At 45.7% G+C, this 24,514-nt stretch overlaps 2 protein-coding genes across 6 annotated transcripts in view; both read right to left on the reverse strand.

The window, feature by feature from the left end:
* Nucleotides 1-1,094: 1,094 nt before the first annotated feature.
* map3k9 (mitogen-activated protein kinase kinase kinase 9) lies at nucleotides 1,095-14,761 on the reverse strand. The gene is made up of 11 exons (XM_035611278.2): nucleotides 14,116-14,761; nucleotides 12,438-12,851; nucleotides 9,204-9,384; nucleotides 7,461-7,609; nucleotides 6,963-7,138; nucleotides 6,594-6,834; nucleotides 6,116-6,238; nucleotides 5,777-5,918; nucleotides 5,427-5,539; nucleotides 4,323-5,087; nucleotides 1,095-3,687 (listed from the first exon to the last, which is right to left on the reverse strand). Exons 1-11 carry the CDS (start codon nucleotides 14,507-14,509, stop codon nucleotides 3,233-3,235), a joined length of 3,153 nt encoding a protein of 1,050 aa, XP_035467171.1. The 5' UTR covers nucleotides 14,510-14,761; the 3' UTR covers nucleotides 1,095-3,232.
* Nucleotides 14,762-16,746: 1,985 nt separating this feature from the next.
* The window catches only part of slc8a3 (solute carrier family 8 member 3), an 88,083-nt gene continuing 80,315 nt past the window's right edge, over nucleotides 16,747-24,514 (reverse strand). For all 5 annotated transcript variants that reach the window (XM_035610596.2, XM_035610595.2, XM_035610600.2 and 2 more), the window contains 2 exons: nucleotides 22,743-23,012; nucleotides 16,747-21,540 (listed from right to left, as the gene is read on the reverse strand). In XM_035610596.2, coding sequence (XP_035466489.1) covers nucleotides 21,164-21,540; nucleotides 22,743-23,012 — 647 coding nt within the window. In that variant the 3' untranslated portion in view covers nucleotides 16,747-21,163. The remainder of the gene's footprint in view (nucleotides 21,541-22,742; nucleotides 23,013-24,514) is intronic.

A 24,514-nucleotide genomic window follows, 5' to 3' on the forward strand; every position in this document is an offset into this window, starting at 1 on the left:
GATATAATGAAGCATGGTGTCATGAGGCAGAAATATCACGATGTTTGAACACCGGCAATCGTTTAAACGTGGAGGATAACTAAAAGATCAAACCTGCAGTAGCTGATTTGTTTGGACACTGGTAGCAGTGTCAACAAGATCAATATTAGCATTTATTCTGTGGTGTGTTTCTGGCTATATTTGATGAATATAAATCAAACATTTGCTTTACTTTTAGATCAGTTTTTGGTCTCCACCATCTCCTGAGGGAAACATGAGACGTAGCTGCTAAATGCTCTACTGAATGTTGTCCAGGTAGCTAGCAAACGGGTACCTAGCTAACTAGCTATATTTTCTCGATAAAGTTGATTACCTGGAAATGCAGGTTATTTATCAACACTTATTGTGGGGTTTTTTCGAGGTTTTTCTGTAACCCTAAAGAATCTTCAAACCATATGCATGAAATAAATATTTTTGTTCATTTTTCAGCTAAAAACTGGTGTTACATTATCCAAACAAAGATGGCAGCCAGCCCGTAACCTGGACAGGAAACAACTGGTACAAATGGGGTTTAAAGTGGTGGATGGATCTTTTTCTCTCTCCATCTAAATGGTTTGAAACCTGAACTTTGATTTTTTTGGAAATACCTGAACTCAGGTAAACTCAGGAAACTGTAATGCTAATGCTTACACATAAAGGGCGCTAACTGTTGCTAGTGCCCACCAGGTCCTGAGGGAAAAATGCGGATGCTAACCGCTAACTTTGTCTGCTAACTGTTCGCTGCTGTGCCGGTATGTGTTTAGCGTGTGGAATTTTTTTTTTTTTAGAAGTCTAGCTCTGGAAATAGCTACCGGCTGCTGTCACATTTATGACGCTCAAAGTGGCGAGAGTGAACCAAAACAGTTGAGTTGTGGGTTGGAAAATCATAACAATGAACTTTAAGATGCCACAAAGCTCCATATCCGAGGGGAACAGCAAAGTCGGGTGATTAATTCCCTGCGGGTTTTTATTTGAGCCATTATTGCAAACACGGGCTATCGATCAAAGCCACTACTACCCCATTAATTCTATTTATTGAAGAAACAGCCTCATAAAAAGAATATGACCCGGTGGAATTGTTTGCTACGATTTTACTCAAATCAGTGTGTTCCAGTGCAAATACACGTCAAGTCGATAACAGTGTTATTTCCAACCTGAACAATGTCCATCAGTGAGATCAGCTTATTCGTGGTTACATTTCAGACAGATAATGACACCATGGCGACACCTTTGTTTCAACTAACACCCTCAGTTGAAATACTGTGTTGAGCACAATCACATTCTGCACATCCTCAGAGAAAAAGCATTCACATTTACATGTTCATCATCGGGTCACGTACTCAGGATAAAGACAGATCAAGTCCTTCAGGCTGAGAGGTCACTTGACATTTGAGAATAAAATGAGAGAAACAGGCATTAAGAGCAGACTCAGACAGTGTTTCTGTTCTATTATTTTCAAACAGGCTCTTTTACCTGCAAGCTTGACGGTTATTAAGAAGGGCTAACCACCTCTTTCCCTACGGCCCCCATGAATTTCAGTCTGGCAGGTTCAAATAAACATTGAAAATATTTGAAAACAATATTCATCTCCTGTCTGATCCAGACAGTCGAGTAAAATGACAAAACAAAACAAAACCCAGTTTGCATCCATTTATCTCAATAAAATACCTTTTCGGAGACTTTACTATTCAATAAAGTGTCAAATAAAATCATGATACGCTGCACATTCTCAAAATTGAGAAGCTCAGACTAGGGAATGTTTGGCATTTTTACTTAAAAAAAAGGACTTCATTAATCAACTTATAGATCATTTCAGCTCTAGTTCTCCAGAGAAACTACTTGCAACCTCGCAGAAGTAAAAACCCAGAAGATGAAATATGCAGCGAAACATAAAAATGAATATAAAGCAAACAAAATGTGGCTGAGGGCATCAAAGCTACTTAGTGCTACAGTGAAAACATTCAAGATCAACATTAACGAGTGTCCAAAAATCAAGGCAAATAAAATGAGATATAAAAATAAACCATCAGATAAATAAATCAATAAATAAAATTGAACAAATCAATACAAAATATAAATAAATAAATAATCAGAACTTCCACGAGCCACCAGGGCCTGTATCTCCCATGTGCCATTCAACACTCATGCAGCTTACATAACCTAAAACATACTTTACATCCCTCAGCCGATCTTGATCAACAATTTATGAGGCAGACGATTTACAGAGTCGCTAATACAACGTTCCCTTTTTCTGTTCTTTTTTTAAGTTTGGAGAAAGGTTTCTCAAATGGTGGCTCGGGCCCTAAACAAGCTTCTCGCACAGGGCCACAAACAGCATTAATGAGTTCTTTGATAAAATGATGTATTGTGACTTCCGATTCAAACCCAAGCTTTAGTGACATTCTTTTTCATTCTTTTTTTATAGTACAGATCACAGTACAGAGCTCAAGACAATGTCAGATATAATTGCACCGACACGGTTGCTAATGCAAAGAAGTGCTCATATTGTACAACGGCATCCCACATCCCACATCCCTGGGATGTAACTCTTGTCAGAGTGACTGGTGATGACAGGTGCTCGGTTAAAAACAGGAATTCATCAGTGACTAGCGCAGAAGGTAGAGGCTGAATCAAATAACACGATGCGTTCACAGACAAGTTACAAATAATCAATTTGTAAGACAAATTAAGAGTGTGAAGCTTTACATTCATGATGCTTTTTCCAAAAGTGCACTTCATCAAATGCACAATCTTCAACGCAAGTTTAAAATTAAGGAACGTACGTAAAGCTTTGTGAAACTTGTCGATATCATTCTGCTACAAAGCCATTCCAAGAGAGAAAAAAAAAATCGCTCACGTCTCGAATGACAAATGACGGCGTTACGAAAAAAATGGTTATTCTGCCCTTTCTAATGCATAAACAACCAGACCTGGGTCAGCTATCTTTTCAAACACACTTTCCGTGGTTTGTTTGAGTCGTTTTAGATGCCAGATTTGTAATACAGTAAAAATCTGAAAGATAAAACATTCACAGTAAATGTCTATCAGTAATCTTACTTCCAAATTTAAAGATAGAGAAAGGTGAACCACCTCCATCAAGTACCAGTTAAAGCTAAAAACGGACTCAATCGACCCAGACTGATAACAATCCAGAGGCCAAGGGCAGCGACAGCCCCTCTCCTCGCGTTGGACCAGTGAGGGGTCGGGGGCCCAGTTAGGACCAGAATCCAGGTCTGTAGCGGTAAGGTGAGTCTTTGGGGAAGCTGATCTCCGGTTTGCAGAGTGGGGCGGTTCCATCTTTGTACTGTCCGTCATCCTGCTGATCCAACAGGTTTCCCTTCCTGCGGGGGGAGTAGGGCGTCGGGGCCTCCATGGGGGTGGGCAGCACTGCCGGGTCCCTGCCGAACTCCACGGTGGGGGGAGTCTCTGTGCTGGAGGTGTGGGCGGGGGACTCGCCGTTACCCAGGCTCTGGCCATTGCCCCGGGGCCTCGCCTCCGCCCAGAGCGTATCACAGCGCGCCCGCGGCGACGGCCGAGGCCGAGCCACGAAGTCCAGGGTTTTGGGGCGCTCGGGAGCACAGCGGCGGCGGGGTGTCGGCGGGAACACAACGTTAGGATCAGGGAGTCGGGGGACCTCGCGACCATCTTCCTTTAAACCCCTGAAGCCGCCTGTTGCGGTAGAGAGAGAAGAAAGAGAAAAGACAACATCATGCATGACGGTCGGTCTGAGCGTCTACACCAAATGTCATGGCAATTCGTCCAGTAGTTTTGTCCCTACTGTATTTTATCACTTCATTGTTCATTATCACCCTCTGTTCTTTATGCATCTGTCTACGTCCACCACAACTTTGCAATTTTTTTAAACTTCCAAACCAAACCAGTACACTCAATCCAAACCACTGCACATTTCAGCCTTCTTTCACAAGGCACAACATGCTCTCTGTATAAAATAATATAGCTTTTTGAAATAGTATTTTTCTTCCATTTCATAATATTTCTACCTTTTCCGTGATGTGTTTTTGACTCTTGCTGCTGCTGTAACAAGTGGATTTCCATGGAGTGGTATTAATAAAGTCTTGTCTTATCATATATTTCAAGACATTTCAGTAAAACAAGAAGTGTGACCGTCGTAGTGGCACAACAGTAACAGCCAGAGGATCACCACCATGACTATCCAAACCCAATTTCATTACAATCTATCTAGTAAATGTATAAAATATTTCAGTCTAGACCAATGAGAAGCCACACTGGTGAAAATTCTAACTCCAATGTCTGCACGTCGAGCTGGAATACCTGGACTTTACCTGTGTTCTGTAATGCCGTTTTTTCTGGCAATGGTTCCAGATTATTTGGAGGGCAGCTTTTCTTAATGGCTCCGTCGGATGGCGTCCGACGCAGGGCACGCGTGGAGCTCGGGGCGCAGGGGACGTGCGTGGGCGTGAGAGACTGGCGGGGGTTGCGCTTGAAGCTCTCGAGGTGGGTGTTGACCAGCGGGTTGACCGGGGTCTGGATGGCCGGATATTGCAGTCTGAGCGAGGGCTGTGCGGGCGGCGAGGCGGGGCGGTAGACCAACAGGTCCTCGCTGTCGGAGCGCAGCAGCGAGCGGGTGGAGTTGCAGTCGGACACCGACGACAAGGACAGCAGCGTGTAAGAAGAGGGCAAGCCTCGCTCAGGTAGTGAGGGCGCCGAGGGCTTCAGCGGGCTCTCCCGCCTGAACAGTCTGCGAGTCGGGGGGCTGGTGCTCCGCCTCTGGCCCCCCGTTCTGTGGAAGAAGCCCTCCCACCGTGGTTTGATCGTCTCCTCTGGCTGGGCCACGTTCAGCAGGTCGAAGCCCAGTCCCACGGCTGCCAGCAGAGCTCCGCAGCCCAGCAGCACCAGCTCAGAGCGCCGGCCGCCTCCCGGGCTCCTCCTGCACGGCGGCGTCCCGGGCACCTGGCCCCCGGGGAGGTACTCGTCCCCGTCGCTGTCAGCGACAGCGGCCGAGTGGCCCTCCTTGTGGAAGGGGATGCAGAGGTAGGTCTGGCCAGGAGCAGCTCCTGGCTCAGTAGTGAAGCAGCAGTCTTCGTTTTCTAAAAAAAAAAGAAAAAGACCCAGGATAATTCACATGTAAATATCAATCAAAGCTTCGAACACTGAAGCGCATAAGGACGAGCCCTGAAACGACACAGATTCTTAAAATACCATCCGGCCAAGTTTGGTTTGCTGGGCGACCGAGATCCCTTTTCAGCAACGGCCTGTTTACATTCGTACAGCTGCAAACATCTGCGAGTTTCCCAGGTCAACCACAAAGAGCCATGTGGGAAGGAGGCATCTCACTCACTCACTTTCGCCGTCAGTGTTTTCCCGAGTCAGTCCGCCACTTCTAAAAAACCTTCTTTAGGACAATTTTCTAAACTGGTCCTGCTCACCCATCTCCACAAGGCTTGGCACTCCAGGCACTGCTGGACTGTGTCTCGGGGATCTGCGGAGGTTCGGGGCGCTGCAGGACCGCTGCCTGCTGCCCTCGTGGGGAGGCTTCACACTGTCAGGAGAAATTATAATAATAATAATAATAATAATAATAATTAAAAAAAACTCAAATTTTGTTTTTCTTGTGACGCTTATTTTTTTTCATTTCAAAAGCAGCAATATGTGAAATAACCTTTTAGCTGAACAGTAATTTGTTATCAGTGGAATGGGGAGTAGTCCTTTTTCAAGACTTAGAATTTAAAGTAACCGAGAGGAGATCTGAGTTGGTTAATATCTCCGGTCCGTTCACCTGGCGTCAGCGCTGTGCTCCCTCTGTGGGCCACATCCACGGGACCTGCCGATCTTCCTGGACCCCTTCCTCTCACCGTCCTCATCGTCCTGCTGAAATCCTGTGTTGCGGCCCCAGGCTGTACAGCCCTCTCCTGGAGTGACTGCGAAGCACGAAACAGGAAACCATCATATCAAAAGAGAAACATTGAATGGCTTATAATGAATGATAACAATGTACCAAAAGCAACCCGGGTGAATTTAGACGTCCTTGGAGAAGACACAGATTCTGTGCTCCATGGTATTAACGGACAATATGAATCTACATTTTTTAAATGTAAAAGATGCGTATGGTTCTCACGCTGGATGGCTCTCAGCCGGTGCAGGATCGGCGGACTGGTCGGAGGACTGGAGCTGCTGCTGAGCAAACTCCTCCGCCGATCGTGGGAGGGAGACGCCTGCACCGTGATCTTGTGCTGAAAATCTAAAAGTAAATAAATAATTGAACATTTGAATTCAAGGAAACTGACTCACACAGGAAGATCTAACGTAATGCCTAATGTAACTTTTGAGTAAAATATCAAATAAATTGCCTACTGCGATTATGCAGATATCTTTCTTGACATACATTATTTTATGTGTATCACATAAATCAGGATGGTCCCGATAAAAACAACATCAATATCAAACCCTTAAAGATTTGAACTAAAACCTGATTACTATCTATGACCAATACTCCAGATATCTTATATGACAACATCCGAGCTATAACCTTGACTCCATTTGAAAAACGTTTATGCATCGATATACACCTCTGCTCCGCAGCTGGTGGGCGGTACCTGAGGGTAAGCTGATCCTGTTCCCGTCCTTGAGTTTAAGGCGGTTGCGGCGGAACTTGCCCTGCCTGCTCTCCACGTGAGGCTTCTCCTGGTAGAGCTGGTGGATGATGATGTTGAGCTCCCGCTCCAGGATGTGGATCTCCCGCTCGGCCAGCTCCTGCTCGCGCCTCCTCAGGGCCTCCTCCTGACACTTCTGCTGCAGCGCCGCTTGCGTCAGCTCCTCCTCCCACGACCGCAGCTCCTGGGGAAACCAGGAGAAGGACGATGACGATGGAAAAACCACTGGAACAACCCGCGTTCAACTGCCAAACCTTGACCTTCCTCTCAAGTACGCTTTCTGATGGTATAGATTCAGCCTCTCGACGTTACCTTCTCCTTGGTCCTCAGCTGATCAAACATTTCCTGGATCTCCAGCTTCCAGTCGTCCTGCAGCGAGTGGAACGACTCGGCCGGCATTTCGAAAAAGCCCGACTCCTCTATGGCCGTCAGGTGGTCCAACACAGATGTGAACTGTGGCCGCGAGTGAGAGTCGGAGCTCCAGCAGTCTGCAGCAAAAGATGATGAACAGCTTCAGGCCAACTGAGGCCAAGTTCCCCCCCCCCAAGCACAAATGACTTTTGGCACTTCAAACGGTTCCAGCGAGTAATAAAACATTCTGCAAGGTTAATTGATGCGAGTCATTATTCATATTTTTAGAGGCTTTTCTTGCTGCTGTGGACGAACACAAAAATATCTTGGTTACTCCTCTAATTTTTCGTATTAAATGTTCAATTGTATGATTCTTCCTATACTACAGCGTCTACCTAATCTGGAGGATAATAATTGTTATTGAGCAGGAAAACATATCGTCATTTTTTTCTGCCTTACCCTCCATAAGACGTACAAAGGGCTCCGGGCACGTGGAGGGGATGGGCAGGGCCAGTTTGTTCATCGCGACTCCATAAGCCACCGCGAGACCGTCGATGCCCCGGAAAGGAACTTCTCCAGTCAGCAGCTCCCACAACAGCACGCCGTAACTTGAGAGTTCACATTCGAGGGGAAGAAGAACAAATGACGATGACGTAAACGTTCATATTGGATACCCTTCTTGCGACGGCATCCTCCTCAGAGTCAGTGCAATCTCACTTTACTGCATAACATCTAACAGGGAAGACAAACGTGTGCGTGGATACATGAATTGTCAAGCAGGAGGGTTTTATGAAAAATAAAAGGACGTGAACGCTCAACAAAATCGACTGTATTTGAATAAAGGTCAAAAGGGGAGATTAGAATGAATCCGTTTTCCACTCTGCTAATGGAAATACAGGGATGGGTGAGGCAGAAAAGGTCAAAATAAACTAAAACGCAGACAGAGAAGTACAGCAGCTGACAGATTCACAACCAAATGGCAAAACCCACACTGATGAGCTGTGGTCCTGAAAATGACCAAGAAATCACACTAATCAGGAATGATGTGACTGTCTGCACCTCCTAGTGTACATAGTACTGTCTTATGCAATAAGACTCCAGTCATTATGAAATGATTATATTCATTTTCTGATTCTATACCAGTGTAAAAGCAGAGATTAGGGTGCCGAAGTAATTCCCCCTGCCTTGGCTACAGCTCCTGAGGACATTGACCTTCCTATCATGACCTGTTTATTGCACGCTGCCGTCTCTTGGCTGCGTCTCTCTCTCCCTCTCATCGCACTTTAATCCTGTTTTACGGGAAAACCCCACATTCAGTCGGGAACGCGGCCGAGCTTGACTGTTAATGCTGCTGCATGTGCAAGGAAATCACAGCCGCGGGGGAAAATGACACATGGCAATAAAGCAACAACAAAAAAATATACATATATATATATTAATCACTGGAATATTGAACTGACTCAAATTATATTTGCATGTCAGGAAGTTAATCTTTACTTTTGTGGTCTTACAACAGGACTTATTCTAAAGTTACCGAATATAATATTAGGATATGAGGTTCATTTGCAGGCCAAAAAGCTATTTGGCTCCAGAGATCTTAACTTGTGCAGTTTACCCTGCAGTCAAGGCTGAAATCGACAGTAGTTACAGTCGCTGATTAATCTGCCAATTATTCTCTCATTTAATCCACAAATCTTTAGGTCTATTAAAAGGTCGGGAAGTGCGCGGTGACGCCTTCTAATCGCTTGTTTAGTAAGACCGACAGAACAAGACCCGAGGGGATCCCGCCATGTGACAAATTAAAACCTTGGAATATTAATCAAATATGCATTAAAATATACTGTAATACAATGTCAGCGTTAAATGTTTTAAATAAATCAGACACTCAAGATTCCCTGATGACTTTTCCTGCTGCCTGAGTGTTTAAACCTCATGTTTAGTGTAGTGTCTTTATAGTTGGTGTCCTCTTTAGTCTTCTGTAGTTTGGTGCTCGTCTCATTAAAACACATCGTTCAGTCCTTTCCGTGTCTCTGCATTGTTACTATTGAAACTGCAGCCAGAGCGGAACTTTTTTCCTGTGCCTGGCGGATAAGCTGCTCATCTCTTTGGCTTGTTTTTTTTTGTTTTTTTAATTTTTAATCTCAGTTACCACAACCTGGTTGCAGTTTGCTTGCTGCACAAAGGCCCCTTTCCTCTGCCCACCTCCACACGTCGCTACCCTTGGAGAACGTGGACGAGCGGATGACTTCGGGAGCCATCCAGGCGTAGGTGCCTGCGGCGCTCATCTTGGTGGTGCGGTGCCACTCTCGGGCCAGGCCAAAGTCGGTGATCTTCAGGGTCTTGTTGCTGAGGTCTTCCATCTCGACCCTCTCGAGGATTAGGACTGGGGGTCGGTGGCGGTGGAGTGGGAAGTTATGAGGGGGGGGGGGGGTTTCAATGGGAGGATGGAAGACGTGGGGGGGGGGGGTTGGCGGTAAAGTAAAAAGGTTTCAGGTAATCATTGCGAGGATTGAAATGTTGGGAAGGGCAGCAGCGGGGGTCCCACGATGAAAAGAAAACAGAATCCACATGGAAGCGCAAAAAACAGAAGAGGAAGACACATGGTGGATAAACCAGACAGGGTGCAGTTGGTGGGAGGCCATGGTGAAAGGATTGGAAGGACACAAGCAGAGGAGAGAGAGAGAGAGAGAGAGAACAAACAGAGAAACCCAGAAACAGTGAGCCACTGCAACACAGGACAGCAGAGGTGAAAAACACGGAGCTTGATCAATTTGCTAATGATCTCACCGCGTATTCTCCTGCAAAAGAACGTCTCAGGCAAAACACTGACACTACAGACTCAAGCAGCGCAGACAGACACGGCCACAACACACACCCACTTCCTCTGATGGTCTCTAAAAACAGCCCGCTCCCGACATTCACGAGCGGAGCACACGCTCGCTCGCTCTGCCCCCGTGCTGCTCCACAATGCCAGGCCCATCTGCCGCCGTGCCCAGCGGAGCGGGTGTGTCCGCAGGCTGCGGTGCCCGTCCGGCTCCTCCCCCCTTCATCTGCTGCCCATGTGGCTCTAATGCCACCGAGGCACTTTCCAAAAAGGAACCAAACCCAAACATGTGGCGTGAAGTAATTCTTCTAGAACGTCCAACGTGAAACAAAAAGCAGCTGACCCCCCCAACCCCCCCCCCCGAGGCCAATCGCGCTCCAAATGTAAAGCACTCACTGTAATGTGCAGTGCTTGTGGATGAGAGCCTAATGGCATGTAATGCATACAGGAGGCGGTGGAGGTAGTTGAAAGGGTGAAGGTTAGTATTTCTTCACGGTGGATAAGTGAGTTAACCAAGTAGCACTGTTATATTGCTTTGCTTTGTGACACGAAAGAGAAGCACATGTTTCTTTTTTTTTGGAATTGGAAGCATAGATTAAAGTAAAGTTGCAGGTTTTAAGGGTCGACAAAGAGCCTACATATATAGATGTAGATAGATATTGATATAGATATAGATATAAATATAGATATCGCTTTGCGGTATGTTTTCTCTTGTTTGGTGGGCGTGTCAGAGCAGAGGTGTTGTCCAATCAGCAGTGACGTAACGATTCTTTTCATCACCGAATAATCTGTCGATTATTTTCTCGATTCTTCGATTGGTTGTTTGGGCCATAAAACGCCGAAAAATGTCGATCTTGTTTCCAAACGCCCAAGATGATGTTTTGTTTCGTCCACACACCGAAGATAGTTAGTGTCACTGTCACAGAGGAGCAAAGACACCAGAACATGTTCACATTTAAGAAGATGAAATCAAAGAATTTTGACCTTTTTTTAAAAAAAAAGAGAGACTTTAACCGATTGATCGATTATCAAAATTGTTGCCGATTAATTTAGTAGTCGATTAATAACCGATTAACTGTTGAAGCTCTGACCTGAAGAATAAAAAAAAGCGTGATGCAGCGTGATTCCCCGATGGTACCGCAACGGACGAGCTCTCGGTCAGACCCCCCATCCCCCCCGCCTCTTCATCTGGTTCCAAAAAAAAACCCAAGATGGCGCTGGTCAAAATATTAAACTCAAAACGCTTCAGATGGGCCGCACCAGTGGCGGTTGTAGCTTGCATGGCGCCCTGGGCGGACCCCTCCTGGAGCGTTTGTGCGCTGTGAAAGACATCAACAGTGCGGGAAGACAGAGTTTTTAAAATCCGCACGTGCACCCATGTGTCATGTTTACACCCCTGCTGACCGGAGTCGACACGGGTTCTCACGGAACCTAAAATGAAGTGCCAGCGACCGCAGACTGGCAGGCCGCACTGTCCCGTGTCCTCCTGCACTGTGACCAGGGCATGGGGTTTCCCCCCCTCGGAGTCCAGGATGGCAACTAGTTAGACCGACTTAACACTCTAAAGCAGCCTATCGGAAACGTAGCGCCTGAGCTGATTCGCCGGAGAACGGGCCAATGGCAGGGAGGGAGCAGCTTGTGTGTATTGGCGGAGCCTCCACCGGCGAGGCTGGGGCCGAGCGTTGGGCAAATCCTCGGTAATAGGCTTGGGATTTAGGGGATCCAGTTGGTTAAAAAGCAAGATTACAGCTGCCCCACGGACGCACATGCAAACTCATTTTGCTTTCTTCTGTCACTTCTTCATAAGTGCATGATATATCTGTGCCAGGCTGCTATTTAATACCAGTGAGAAAGTCATTAATATTCCAGGTCGCGACACTACGGGCTTTAAAAAAAGACACAAACAGGTTTTTTTGTTGTTCTTGTTGTTTGCCTGAATTTGGTTTAGAAAGGAATTTCTTTAAGTAAAGACCACCAAGGACACTCAGGCATGGGGCTACACATAACAATTATTATGATTATAATTGATCAATCAGGTCCTAGTTTACCTCGTGATTTGACAAAAATAGTGAAAGAAAATGCCACCAGATATCGCCAAAGACCGCAAAGATGTTTCAGAATTGTTTGTTCACGCCTGACTGAATATACCCACAGCACATTTATCATGATGTAAAACAGAGAATTGCATTTAAAAAGCTGAAGAATTAATTCACGAGTTGTTTAAAAAAAAGATTAATGGCAACCTTTTTGATGAAAATGTCAAAAACTCTCTTCACCTTGCAGCTTTTTCTCTGTTTCACACCCTTGCACATTGAACATCTTTGGGTTTTTGGTCAGTTTGTGAAACAAAACAGGGAATTTGAAAACATCACCTTGGTCTTTGGGAACCTGTGATGGATACTTTTCTCTATTTTGCTGCTTATTTTTAGACAAAAGTCAAAAGAATTATCACAAAATGATCAATAATGTAAATAATAGTTAGTTGCAGCTCTCATGGAAGCAATCATTGAATTTGGAACTGATTCATTGACCTAGTTGACCCTAAAATGAATGAAGCTTAACAAAGCCTGTTACCACAGAGATAAGGATAACCCACAGAGAGGGACTCTTACTGTTGCTGGACTTCAGGTCCCGGTGGATAATGGGGACGATGGCCTGGCTGTGGAGGTAGTGCATGCCCCGTGCGATCTGCACGGCCCAGTCCACCAGCGTGCAGGGGGGGATGCGTTTCCCTGCGAGCGCCCTGTTCAGGGGGCCGCCGCGGGCGTACTCCATGACCAGACACAGGTTGGGCTCCTGCAGACACACGCCCAGCAGCGCCATGATGTTGGGATGGTTGAGCATGGCGAAGAGCTTGGCCTCCTGACGCACGCTCTCCAGGGTTTGCTCCGCGTCCTCGTCGGGGTCCCGGCGCGCCGCCTTCACCGCCACCTCCGAGCCGCGCCACACCGCGCGGTAGACCTTCCCAAAGCCGCCCACGCCGATGATCTCCTCCAGGGTCAACTCGGAGAACTCGATCTCCAGGACTGAGGGAGAGGCGCAAGAGAGAAGAGGGGGGAAAGTGGAGATTCAGAGCAATAGGCAAAGAAAAGTTCATTCCATCTTCAAGGAGGGAGTCAGATTTTTGGTAGAAGCCACTTTAGAGGTCAGGATGAGCGCGTCTGGACTCTACTCAATCAGTGGGGCAAGTGCTTGCTATACTGTAACAAGAATCTCAAAACCAGGTCATTCAGATGAAGGATGCTAAGCCACCCTCTGCTGTCCCAAATACAGAACGTGGTGGAACTCTCCCTCCTGCGTTTGCGCAAGGGCGAGCATCTGCCCTCGAAATCTGGGAGGGAGACGTCTGACAGGGCAAGGACGGGTGGGAGGAAAAAATAATCCTTCCTGCTCAGTGTTTTGAATCCAAGGTGCACAATGACGTTGAACTGTGTCTTGTGTCCGAAACTGTGGCCGCAAATATTCTTGTTGTGGATTCCTAACTCCCTGGTATACGCAGACTGACCTTGATGAATATTTCAGGTGGGATATGGTGTGTGAAAGCAGGCCGGCTGCCTCGGAGGAGACGACGAGGTGGACGAGACAGCCGAGGCAGGGCGGTCTTACATGCTCTTGTTAAACGCGACTCTTTAGTCGCCTGTTTATTCTGAAATGCACACGCGAGTTGCACTGAGGAGGCAGGCACCGTTCGGGCATGTCGTCCTTTCGCCACACAGCTCACAGAAAAGCGATCAGTATTAAAAGGGCTTTCACTTCCTTCACAGCACAGTCTGCTGGAACGTGCAGGTGCTTGTGATTCTGCTCTCTGCGTCTATCTGAGGCTGCAGAAGCTTTTTCCTTTCTCTTTTTGACATTCCCTTCTCTCTTGCTGCACACTTTTGGTGAGACAGCAGCAGTCATCCCAAAAACAAACAAAAAAACCCGGATTGCAGCCAAAAGGCCACTAAAGGACTAAACATGCAGCCTGCCTGCTGCACGTTGTTGTGCATTGTAATGTGAGCACTGATGCCTGGTGACCGCAGCTGTGTGTGTGTGTGTGTCTGACAGGCGGTGTGATGAATAATGGTCCTGAAGCTGCGAGGATGCTCGGACGAGCCTGTTTCTAGGCCAACGGGAGACGAGCGCTGCGCCTTTACGCCGTGACACAGCACTCTCTCTCTCTCTCTCTCTCTCACCGCGGGTGTCTTCTTCTGGCCTTCTAACAAAAGACAGGAGGGTTCTTTCTTTCTTTTCTTTTTTTAGTGATAGCACCGTGGTTCCATTGGCACGATTGCACAATGGGATACTCACGGTGCAGAGGAGGCAGCGGGTACTGCCGCTGCTGCTCCGAGGTGTCCCGGATCTCCTTCTGGATGCCGTTCCCTTCGCTCACGTAGTTGGACGGGAAAATGCCGACCCGGTCCGCCACCATGCCGGTCCACCAGCCCTCGTCGCCGGACACCAGCGAGTCCTTGGACAGGACCTCCACCAGGTCGCCCCTGCGCAGGCTGAGCTCGTCGTCCGCCGTCGCCTCGTAGTCGAACACGGCCGTCCAGAGGCACAGCGGCGGCGGCGGCGGCGCGGCGCTGACAGCATCCTGCGGTGTCGGCCAGCGGAACACATCTGCCTCCTCCGCGTCCTCCGACGGGGACACGCGCGCCTTGGGACTCAAACTATTGTCCAAAGCGGGTTTGAAGACATCCATGGACGCGATCCATAGGGGCGACCTGGATCACTGCAGGCGCATCCACCTGACGCGGCTCGGCGCGCCCTGCGTCTGCGCACGCACACGCGCGCACGCACACACACACACACACACGCGGCTAAGTAGCAGCGGTTAATCCCGCACACAAACCCTGCGGGACCGTGGAGGCACAGTTCTGCTGCATCGTCCGCCTCTCAGACCCCGCTGGATGCGATCAAACCCTCACTGCTCCGGCTCGATCATCTCCACCGCGCAGTCCTACCTGCCTCCAGCCAATCAGCGCTGTAGCTCGGCAGTCTTTGCTTTAAGCCAATTGTGCGAGCGTGCGAATGATCCCCGGCTTCCTATTGGCGCACGGACACGTCAGCCACAGTTCACCTCCCGCCCCCCTCCTGTCGGCGTCAAACGCTGGTCACCCTGTTCCACACACACACACACACTCACACACACACACACACAATGTAAAAAACAGGAGACAGTGATTTCTATGAAAACCCTAATATTAGGCTCTTGTATTAGAAAATAACCGAAGGGAGATTCTTAAAAGTTAGGCTATCTTAAATCTCTTTCACACACACACACACACACACACACACACACACACACACAATGTAAAAAACAGGAGACAGTGATAAAACGTAAGATTTGAAGATCTGAACTTTTTTGCTATCATTATTTTAACTTTTCATGTGCTAATTTTTTTTTCTGGCAGGACACACACACACACACACACACACACACACACACACACACACACACACACACACACACACACACACACACACACACACACACACACACACACACACACACACACACACACACACACACAGTCAAGGAAGCTTTCCTTTTTCTCCAAAGTTTCTCCTTTATTTAATTATAGACCCCACCGCCCCTCAGGAAAAAAAAAAAACTGAACAAAGGAAAAAATATATAACAAAATACACTTCCATGCACAATTCCCTGAAATAAAAAACAAATTCACAGCAAGAGGTAAAAAAAGTAAAAACCAGTCTACGTAAACGATCAAATGAACAATTCCCCACTAGTACAGTGATGTGATGAGGAGATAAGTTGTTTGTGCATGTGCGTGTGTGTGTGTGTGTGTGTGTGTGTAGTTGAAATAAACCAATAGTCACTTCATACTCGTTTAAAAATTCAGTGCATTTGAATTCAACGTTTAACAACCAAAACAACCCCGACAGAACGAACCCTCAACGTTGTGTTGTAAGACATCAGGAACAGACTGTGGCCTCGAGGACAGACGTGCGTATAAAAGAGCAGAGAGATGCGATTAACAGTGTTTCACATGTTTGAGTCTGTGTGGACGAGAACGGTCGCTGAGCAGAAGAGCTGAGGACTGAAGCGTCAAGCAAAGACCCCCAACTGTCTATTCAGTGCACTTCCTGTTTGTATTGATCCATGTCAGATATGTAAAAAGAAATGAAGTACGAGACAATAAATAATAAATCAAATTATGAGTTGGCAATAAATTTTTTAACTTGGACTAACTTTTTCTTTTTTTTTTAACTTTTTGCTCAATGTAAAAAACAGGAGACAGTAATAAAACGTAAGATTTAAAGATCTGGACTTGTAACCATCCTTATTTTAACGTTTCATGTTTTTATTTTCGTGTTCTGGCAGGATTGAGCTTCCGTACATGTGACATCTGAGGGTTTACTTTGTTTTTGCTGCGAGTTTTACTCTGAAAACCTGAATATTAATATCACTTATATTAGAAAATGACCTAAGGGTCAAAAAGGCTTTCTTAAATTTTCATCAGGCACCAACTAAAAACTGATCTCATGGGTGTAAGAGACAGGGAGAAAAATGTATTTAAGTGAGAAAGACAATGAATGACCTTTGACACCCAATTAAGTTTAACTGGATCTTAAAATGCCTCCATCTCTACAGGATCATTGTCTCATTTCTCGTTTTTAAAAATGTCAAATCTAAATATCCTGTGGTTTGTAAACATGGTGCAGCCTGTTCTTGGCAAAGGCATCATGAAGAACAAAAATATAACTATGTATGAGTGTGTAAGGTTATGAGATACCGTGGGAAAATGTAGCTGCAAGCTGAGAAAAATGATTCACTTGGCTTCAGGACTGGATGAGAACCGAAAAATGAAAAAACAAAACAAAACAAAAAACAGGAATCAGGGATAATTTCTGTAAAATGGAAATTGAAAAAAAAATCTCTTCAAATTTGTATTCTGGTAAGAAATCAACACCGTGTGCTTTTTCAATGTACATTTTATTGGCAGAACGTTCTGCCACATCTCTGTTGCTATGCGAAGCCCCTGCTGACGCCAGTTTGAGAAATGTTCTTTTGTTTGGCCTTGGGGTGGAAGTATTTCTTTTTTCCTTTGTGAAGAGTTTTCAAGACCTGCACTGACGAAAAATACACAGTAAACAAGTCTGCTTTCCAAAAATTCCTGATCAGTCAAATTTGTGACAGTGGCAACATGATATTATTAACACAGATTCAGATATGAACCAGGAAGTAGCTTTTATTCCACAGTAAAAAAGAACAAAACGGGTTTGATCTCAAAACATCCGTCAGCTTTGGAAATTTGCTTCTGTCTTTAAAATTAATTTTGACATCTCATTGCAGGCCAGGAAAAAAAAAAAAAGACATACCCATCCATTACAACGTGCCCCTTTTCTGTTACACAACGCAAAGTTAAAAAGAACAGCATTCACTTTCCTCAGTGTCTCACAACATCAGTAACCACAAGTCTAACTACTGCACGGTGATGTTTCACTTCCATCCAGCAGGCTGAGATGAACAGAAAAAAGGTCTGGTGTCTCTTTTTTACAGAAGTCAGACATGTATTTTTAAGACAGAATGTCAGAACCAATTTAAGATGGCGTACCCTTGTGAAGAGTCGCCACGACAACAACGCCGCCGCTGCAGCTGCCTGTGCACGCGAGTGCGACGAGGAGGACTTGCTTTTCAAGCAGGGAAACATGCACAGCACACACACACACACACACAAACACACAAACACACACACACACACACACACTGGCCGTCGCTCAGCTCATCACATCACATCCCGGCTGTTATGATTAAAAAATCAAGAATCCAACCAAATAACACAAGCAGCCACTGAAGGCAGAAGGATAAAATCAAGAACTTCAAATGTTTTTCTGTGTTTCTTTTTGAATTTTAACAAAAGGAGAGGGCGACCTAATGACAAACATAATAAATACATGAATAAAATAAAACATTAAACTTGAGAACTTTACACTTCCACTGGCTCAGATGAAGCGGCTGCAGAGAACCCGTAGATGAGATATGAGATATGAGAGTTGAGTTGTGTTGACATGCTGCTCCCCACCCCAGGACACTTCTACTGTGTCTATATGTAAACATACACTGAAAAAGAAAAAAAATGATGTACATAATGTGGGTTTGTGTCAGTCAGTCAGAGTGTGTGTGTGTGTGTGTGCGTGTGTGTGTGCGTGCGTGTGTGTGTTTGTGTCAGTCAGTGTGTGTGTGTGTGTGTGTGTGTGTGTAAGAGAGAGAGGGAGAAAGAGTGAGGCGAGCAGGTGTGTGTGGTCCAGGGCCGGGACGAGAGCATCCGATTCAGCCACGAGACATATTTACAACACTGCTCACCACAGAGGAAGAACACTGAGGAAGATGAGGGGGAGGAGGAGGAGTGCTCGAGAGAAGATGATGACCACAGGGACTGGAGATTGACATCCCCCTTGTGGAAATACAGTGTCACTGCCACTTACTGTAACTTATTTCCTTCTTTTTTGTTGTTTCCTTTTTATTTTTTTGTTTATATTTTTTTTTCTCAAACAGATGTTGCATCCCACCTCTTTGGTAAATCGCTTGGGTGACTTTTAAATTAGCCAAGAATTGACCGATTATATATATATATATATATGTATATATATATTAACATACACTTTATGTAAATTAAGTAACAAACACATTTTTTCTTTTACTGCTCTTGGAAGTTTTTCAAATGTGTGTACGTTTTTCTTTCTATTTTTCTCTCATTTTTAAAAACAAAGCACCGGTCGTGTGTGTGTTAAACAGGATTCAGCATCAGTATCAGGCCACGTTCAACTTCCACGCCCTGGAGCAACCTGCCGCGGCTCTGAACTCTGAAGAGTTTCCATCCAAACTGGAGCGTCACCCACATCTTCCATTTACATCATGACCAGAAGAGAAGTTGTGATGGACAACGGTGTTAAATCATAATCGTGTAATTTTATGCTCCCGTGGTGATTTTTTTTTTTTTTTAAAGCTGCACAAATAGATTTTTTTAAATGAATAAAGTGTCTATGTATAATGTGAGAGTTATCGCTCATGGTTATGAAGCCACAGAGAATTATTACCCAACTCTGCAGTTTCCCCCTCAGCCGTATGAAACCTTCAGCCTCTTTTAGATCATTGTTCTGAGCTGAAAGTGAGATACTCACTATTTTTGACGACAAAATGAGCAAAAAAACAGAACAAATATTGGACTTTTTCTTTTTTTTTTGAGATGGCCAGAAAAACTACTACAAATGGATGCTAACGGTGTTCTGTACTCATGTAGTCGCTTATCAGCCATTTGCTAACACATTAGCCAAATCAACTTCAAAGAAATCAGAGGTGAAACTATATTTGCCACCGAATGAGTTGTCATTTATGTCTGTTAAGATCACAACGGTTTCAACTAAGTCGATTTTCGTAAATATTTATTTGTAAAATTGGATGTCGAAACCTGATTAACCTGAGACAGGTAACAGATATAGAAGCTAGTAGAACAGCGGCTAACAACTTGCAGCATCGGGGCGTTAGCTTTCTATAAGATTATAATATGGCAGATGTTTTGTTTGATTAAATGATTAGTTGATCAACAGGAAAAATAGTCGGCAACCGTTATGATAATTGATAATTTTTTTGAGTCGTTTCAAGCTGAAATAACAAAATATTTCTTGCTTTTAGGGTTTTAGCATTGGAAGATTTTTTTTTTGCTTTTTTTTATTGTACATCACTGTACGCTGAATATCTTTTGGATTTGAACAAAAGGTCGGACTAAACAAGATGTGACCTTTGGGCGGTTGGACCCTGGGATTGTCATTTTTCATAATTTTCTCACATTTTACAGACAAGGCGATTAAATTGAGAAAACAATTACCGGATTAATCGATGATTAAAATAACTGTTTATTGTAGCCCTGTTTTGTTTTTGCTTGTGTGGCCCAAAAACAAAAAATGCTGCTTTTGAAATGGGTAACCACCATTTTTGGAAAGGAGCTCTTCAGATAGTTTTTTCTCCGCAGAGCGAACGGCTCGGTCAGGGTGGGCGGCTGCAGCGAACGCCTCTCCGTGCACAGGCACTCTGTTCAGTCCATAGTGACACCGTTGAAATCGGCCTTTTTGCACATGTACAAGTAGAAGTCTCCATAAATAGAACTATACAGCAAAGTGCATGGATGGAACGGTACAAAAATACGTCTGAATTTATCTCTGCAGCAACACGCTGTTGTTGTTTTTTTTGTCAGTTTGTTTTTTCTTTCAGATTTCTGATTGAAAAGGTGAAAATTCGATTAAGATCAAGATATCAGTAAATAAATAAATAAAATACAATGTCGTACTTTTACCTAGGCAAGATACATAACTCTTAGAAATGTGAAGACATCGTTCCAGTATATAGTTTGACCCCTCCCACCACCCCTCCCCGCCCCTCCCGCTCAGCCACAGGACTCCTCTGTTGTCAGAGCAGAAGGTGACCACATTTAAAGAAATATTCAAAATATACAGAAAATATGGAAATATATTATATATAGATACGTATAGAGTACGGAAGTAATGCTCAGGGCAGTTTGACCGTGCTCACTGTGTCCACCTCTTCCTCCGCGCCGCCGGTTTTGAATGGTGATTCATCATTTGCCAGTCATGAAGCGCCACCGTCGCTCCTCTCCGTGTTTGTGTAATTTCTCTGCAGTGCTCCGTAGGAAACTATGCAAACAAAAATAAATACTATGGATCCATCCCACTGTCGCTCAACATCCTACTTTCCATTCACGATATATAATCTCTTTTCATTCCTTTAACATAGATCAGAAAATAGTTCTTTTGATTCCTCTTTTTGTATGCGTGTAATGTGTGCGTTCATTTTTTTTGTTGTTGTTTGATTCGTTTTTTTGCGTTTTTATCCCCAAAATACTTTTTAAAAAAAAAAAGTCGTTCTCGTCAGATGTTGAGAAAAATATAGACCTCTGATTAACTCAGCTCTCTCTCGCATATAAGACTATTCCAGGGGGAATGCAGGACCGGCGCTCTGCATCGGCATCCTCTGGATTTGGTGGTAACCCAATCCCAACTGTAAGCACGCTCGCTCGCTCGCTCGCGCGGGCTCGGGACAGCGCCCCTGAACGCCGGGGGCCAACGGGCCTGTCGGCAACTGGAGGGCAGGACACGCGCCTCCAAGCATCCTTACAGAGGGGGTTGAGGGAGAGAGAGAGAGAGTGGGAGAGGGAGGGAGGTGTCCTGGAAAAGCCCCCACGTTTTCCCCTCCTGTCCTTCCGTACCGTACTAGACTGGCCCAAATTCCACAGTGAGAGTTCACTCTTTTACCTCGGAAGCTGCACTCTAAACCCCCGTGTGTTTGCGGTCTCTCATGCCGAGGTCCTCCCCGCTTTTAGAAGCCCTCTATATGACAGTAGGCCTCCAGACTGGAGAACAGGATGTAGAGGAACCAGAGGCCGAACAGGAAGGCCGTGGTGGCCAGTCTGTGTCCCCGGGGCCCGCCCAGCTCCCCTCCGATGTGGGCGCGGCGCCGGTAGAGGAGCACCGAGATGGCCAGGAAGGCGAAGATGGTGAAGAGGGTGACAGAGAAGGCCAGGGAGCCGGCCTGCACCTCGAAGGGCTTCCCTTTCATGTGCCAGTAGATGGCCGCCACTGACCAGGCCACGCCGATTCCCAGGAAGACGTTGACGGCGTTGCTGCCGGTCACATTGCCGATGGAGGCGTCGGCGTAGGTGTCCTGGACTGCCGATACCTTACTGGCGAACGTGTCTGCGGAGAGAGAGAGAGAGACGCCGGTTCTCGTGACTCTGATCAAAGGATTTCGAATGGGAGAGACAAAGTTGGCCCCTTGACTTTGTGAAAATAGTCACATGATTCACATGATGGTGCATCTCACGGTCTTCATCGACACATGGATGTTGATCAGTGGTCGTCACGTGACTGAAGTGCTGCGGTCAGAAGGTTTTGTCGAGCTCTTTTCGGTTCAATATATTTCTGACAGGGTATGTTAGGGACAACCGCAAGATACAAGAATGAGAATACATGGACACATGTTGTTAGATTAATTCTATAATATGCAAAACACAGGTGTAAAATGCCGCAATATTAAAGCCCCTGCGCTCAGGATTTTAAATATTGACACTGCGTTGGACAGTAATGTTGTTTTTTTTTAAAAAGACATCACAGTGACATTGAAACTCCGAACACAAGGGCTTTACACGTTATCGCTCATTCCTCTGCAGGGATACGCTAAAGTTTTTCATTACGCAATGATGGATGTCCCATGTTTTAATCACACGTCGGAGATATCAAGTATTTATGAACATCTGTCTACCACAAACATGTCAACAACCTGTGGCAAGATGGCTGCAATTTCTGGCAGTTCCATCTAAATAAAATCGAATATTAAGACAAAAGCAAGAGATTCAGTTAATGTGAAAGAAGCTTAACACTTTAAAAAAAAATCTTTACCTGTTTAAAAACCACCAAGTAAGTGGGAGTAAGAGTCTTGGAATAATAATCCATACGTTCCATTTCCCTATGTTGCCAAATGTGTTGCCTGGTTCTCACAGAGGAAATTGGAGAGTGAAGGTCAGCAGCCTTTTGAGCTTTGGTCTTATTTGTTCACATTGCTTATAATATTTTTCATAATATCTTCCCGTCCCACCAAAAAAAGAAAGAATGAGCAATGATTCACTAATGCTGCACAGTGGACCTTTAATAACAGAAAACGCTGACGGGAGTCAAACGTCCCGGTGACATATCGCTCGATCAGTTCGGGAGGAAACGGGAATCTCAGCCGCCTTGATGACAAAGCGTGTCTGATGACTGAGAGGGTTCGAAAGCTCATGAAGTTTTTTCCCCCCGTGTAATCCATCAACTGACAAGCAGGAGGAGGACAGACTTGGACATGTATGTATTGAAGGTGCTAAAAACAACGTGTCCTTCCATTCCGCCACTGTTGCACTCACCCGGGACAGACGTGCCGAGGGCCACGAACACCACGGCGGTGACCGAGTCCTTGAGGCCAATGGTGCATCCGAAGTGGGACGCCAGGTCGCCGATGACGGCCGTGAGCAGGCCGATGATGATGATGGAGACGGTGAAGCAGGCCCAGCCGTTCAGGTAGTCCGTGGGAGGAACGCACGCGAACAGGACCTTCCAGAAGACGGTGAGGAAGTGCATGACGTAGTCGAAACAGGACGGCAGCCGCTCCTCGCCCGTGTCCTCTTCGTCCTCGTCTGGTGGCGGGAAGTGTCGGGGGGGGGGGGGAATAATGGGATGACAGGGAGAGAGGGGAGCAGCAGAGAGGACAAAGAGATAACAGGATATTTGTGCAAAGATAAAGAGGGAGGGGTGACGGAGGAGGAGTAAATATTAAGAGATGGGACAGGGAGCGAGACGGAACAGGGTGTTAGAGGACGACGAAGCAAAAGGGAAAGTATGTTGTGGGGGGGGGGGGCAGGGGGAATGATGACAGACGATGAGGCACAAAGTGGAGAGCGAGCGGCGACGGTAAAGTTGGAAAACGGTGGAGAGATAAAGGAATCGATGAAGGGGATAAGGGATGACGGAGAGGGGGACGGAAGAGAACAACACTCACTTCACAAATGGCTTATTTTTCACACACACACACACACACACACACACACACACCCTATCACTTCAGCATGACGTTACTGTAACCTACTGTAGATTCAACTCTGAACGTTCTGTGGTTATGTATCATGATTGAAACAGACCAGAGGGGATCTGCCATTTTAAATCTATCAAAAGAGCTGCATGTTTTTTCCTCGGACGTAAATTAAGTTTCACCGTCCCTTTAGTTTGTAGGTTATGAGCTTCAGTTTAATCTTTGATATTCAAATTCGTTCATTCGCCTGGTTCTCGAGCTCGTCTCTGTTCACTCGCTCCGTGGGGGAACGGTGGTCAGTATTACGTTAGGCCGCACGGGCTCCAGGCTCTTGGCTCGGTTTACTGGTAAACAACTCTCACGTTGTGTCGCAGATCCAAACCTAATTTTCAGGAGGGTTTGAGGTTGAATTTGACTCATAGCAGAAAGTATGGTCGAGTTCAGCGCGAGCTGCTGATGGATATTTTTCGTGGGGAAATCACATTTTGACGTCGAATTGTGACGTTTCATTTTTCAGTTTATAATGTTGCACACGAATGTTGATATAAAATGGTTGAATAAGTTGATTTCTTTGTGAATATACTCTTATATATATATACTATGGCAATGAGTATATTAAGTTTATAGTGTACACATTATTCTGTAGATTGCATTTGGGATACAGATGAAGTTTCTTCTTGCATTCTCATGGACTGTACACAAAAACGGACGGGTCTGGAAATGAAGCCAATGCGTTACCGCCTGGAGCCTGCATTTATCTGGAATCACCAGCAGAGGGCGACTCCACTGTTGGAAAAATGTATCCCAGTTGATTTAAGTCTTTAATACTGCATGATGTTCAGATGTTGGTCCATTTAGAGTAAAATAGTTGATAAAGCACTGTATGCATTGGAGCGTTGATACAGGGTGATTGACAGCTAGTATCGTCCAACGGGAGCAGGTTGCAGGTGGTAGGTGGGCGTGGTAGGTGGTAGGTCACGCTCCACCCCCCTGCTCCTGCAGGGGGGTGGAGCGTTCTGTCAAGAGTGAGCTCGAGCACGAAAACCGACCCTCCTGTTCACCATCTCGAGCAAAAGCGTCACCTCACACCAGCGGAAAAAAAGTGCAAAT

Source organism: Scophthalmus maximus, chromosome 15 (assembly GCF_022379125.1).
Source record: "Scophthalmus maximus strain ysfricsl-2021 chromosome 15, ASM2237912v1, whole genome shotgun sequence".
Lineage (NCBI taxonomy): Eukaryota > Metazoa > Chordata > Actinopteri > Pleuronectiformes > Scophthalmidae > Scophthalmus > Scophthalmus maximus.

Excerpts from the sequence above, each read along its gene's own strand:
- map3k9 (XM_035611278.2), bottom strand. The coding sequence starts at position 14,509 with ATGGATGTCTTCAAACCCGCTTTGGACAATAGTTTGAGTCCCAAGGCG. Across the intron at positions 12,852-14,115 it reads CCCGCTGCCTCCTCTGCACC|TCCTGGAGATCGAGTTCTCC; the intron begins GTGAGTATCCCA and ends CCTCTCCCTCAG. Across the intron at positions 6,835-6,962 it reads AGCTGAGGACCAAGGAGAAG|GAGCTGCGGTCGTGGGAGGA; the intron begins GTAACGTCGAGA and ends TGGTTTCCCCAG.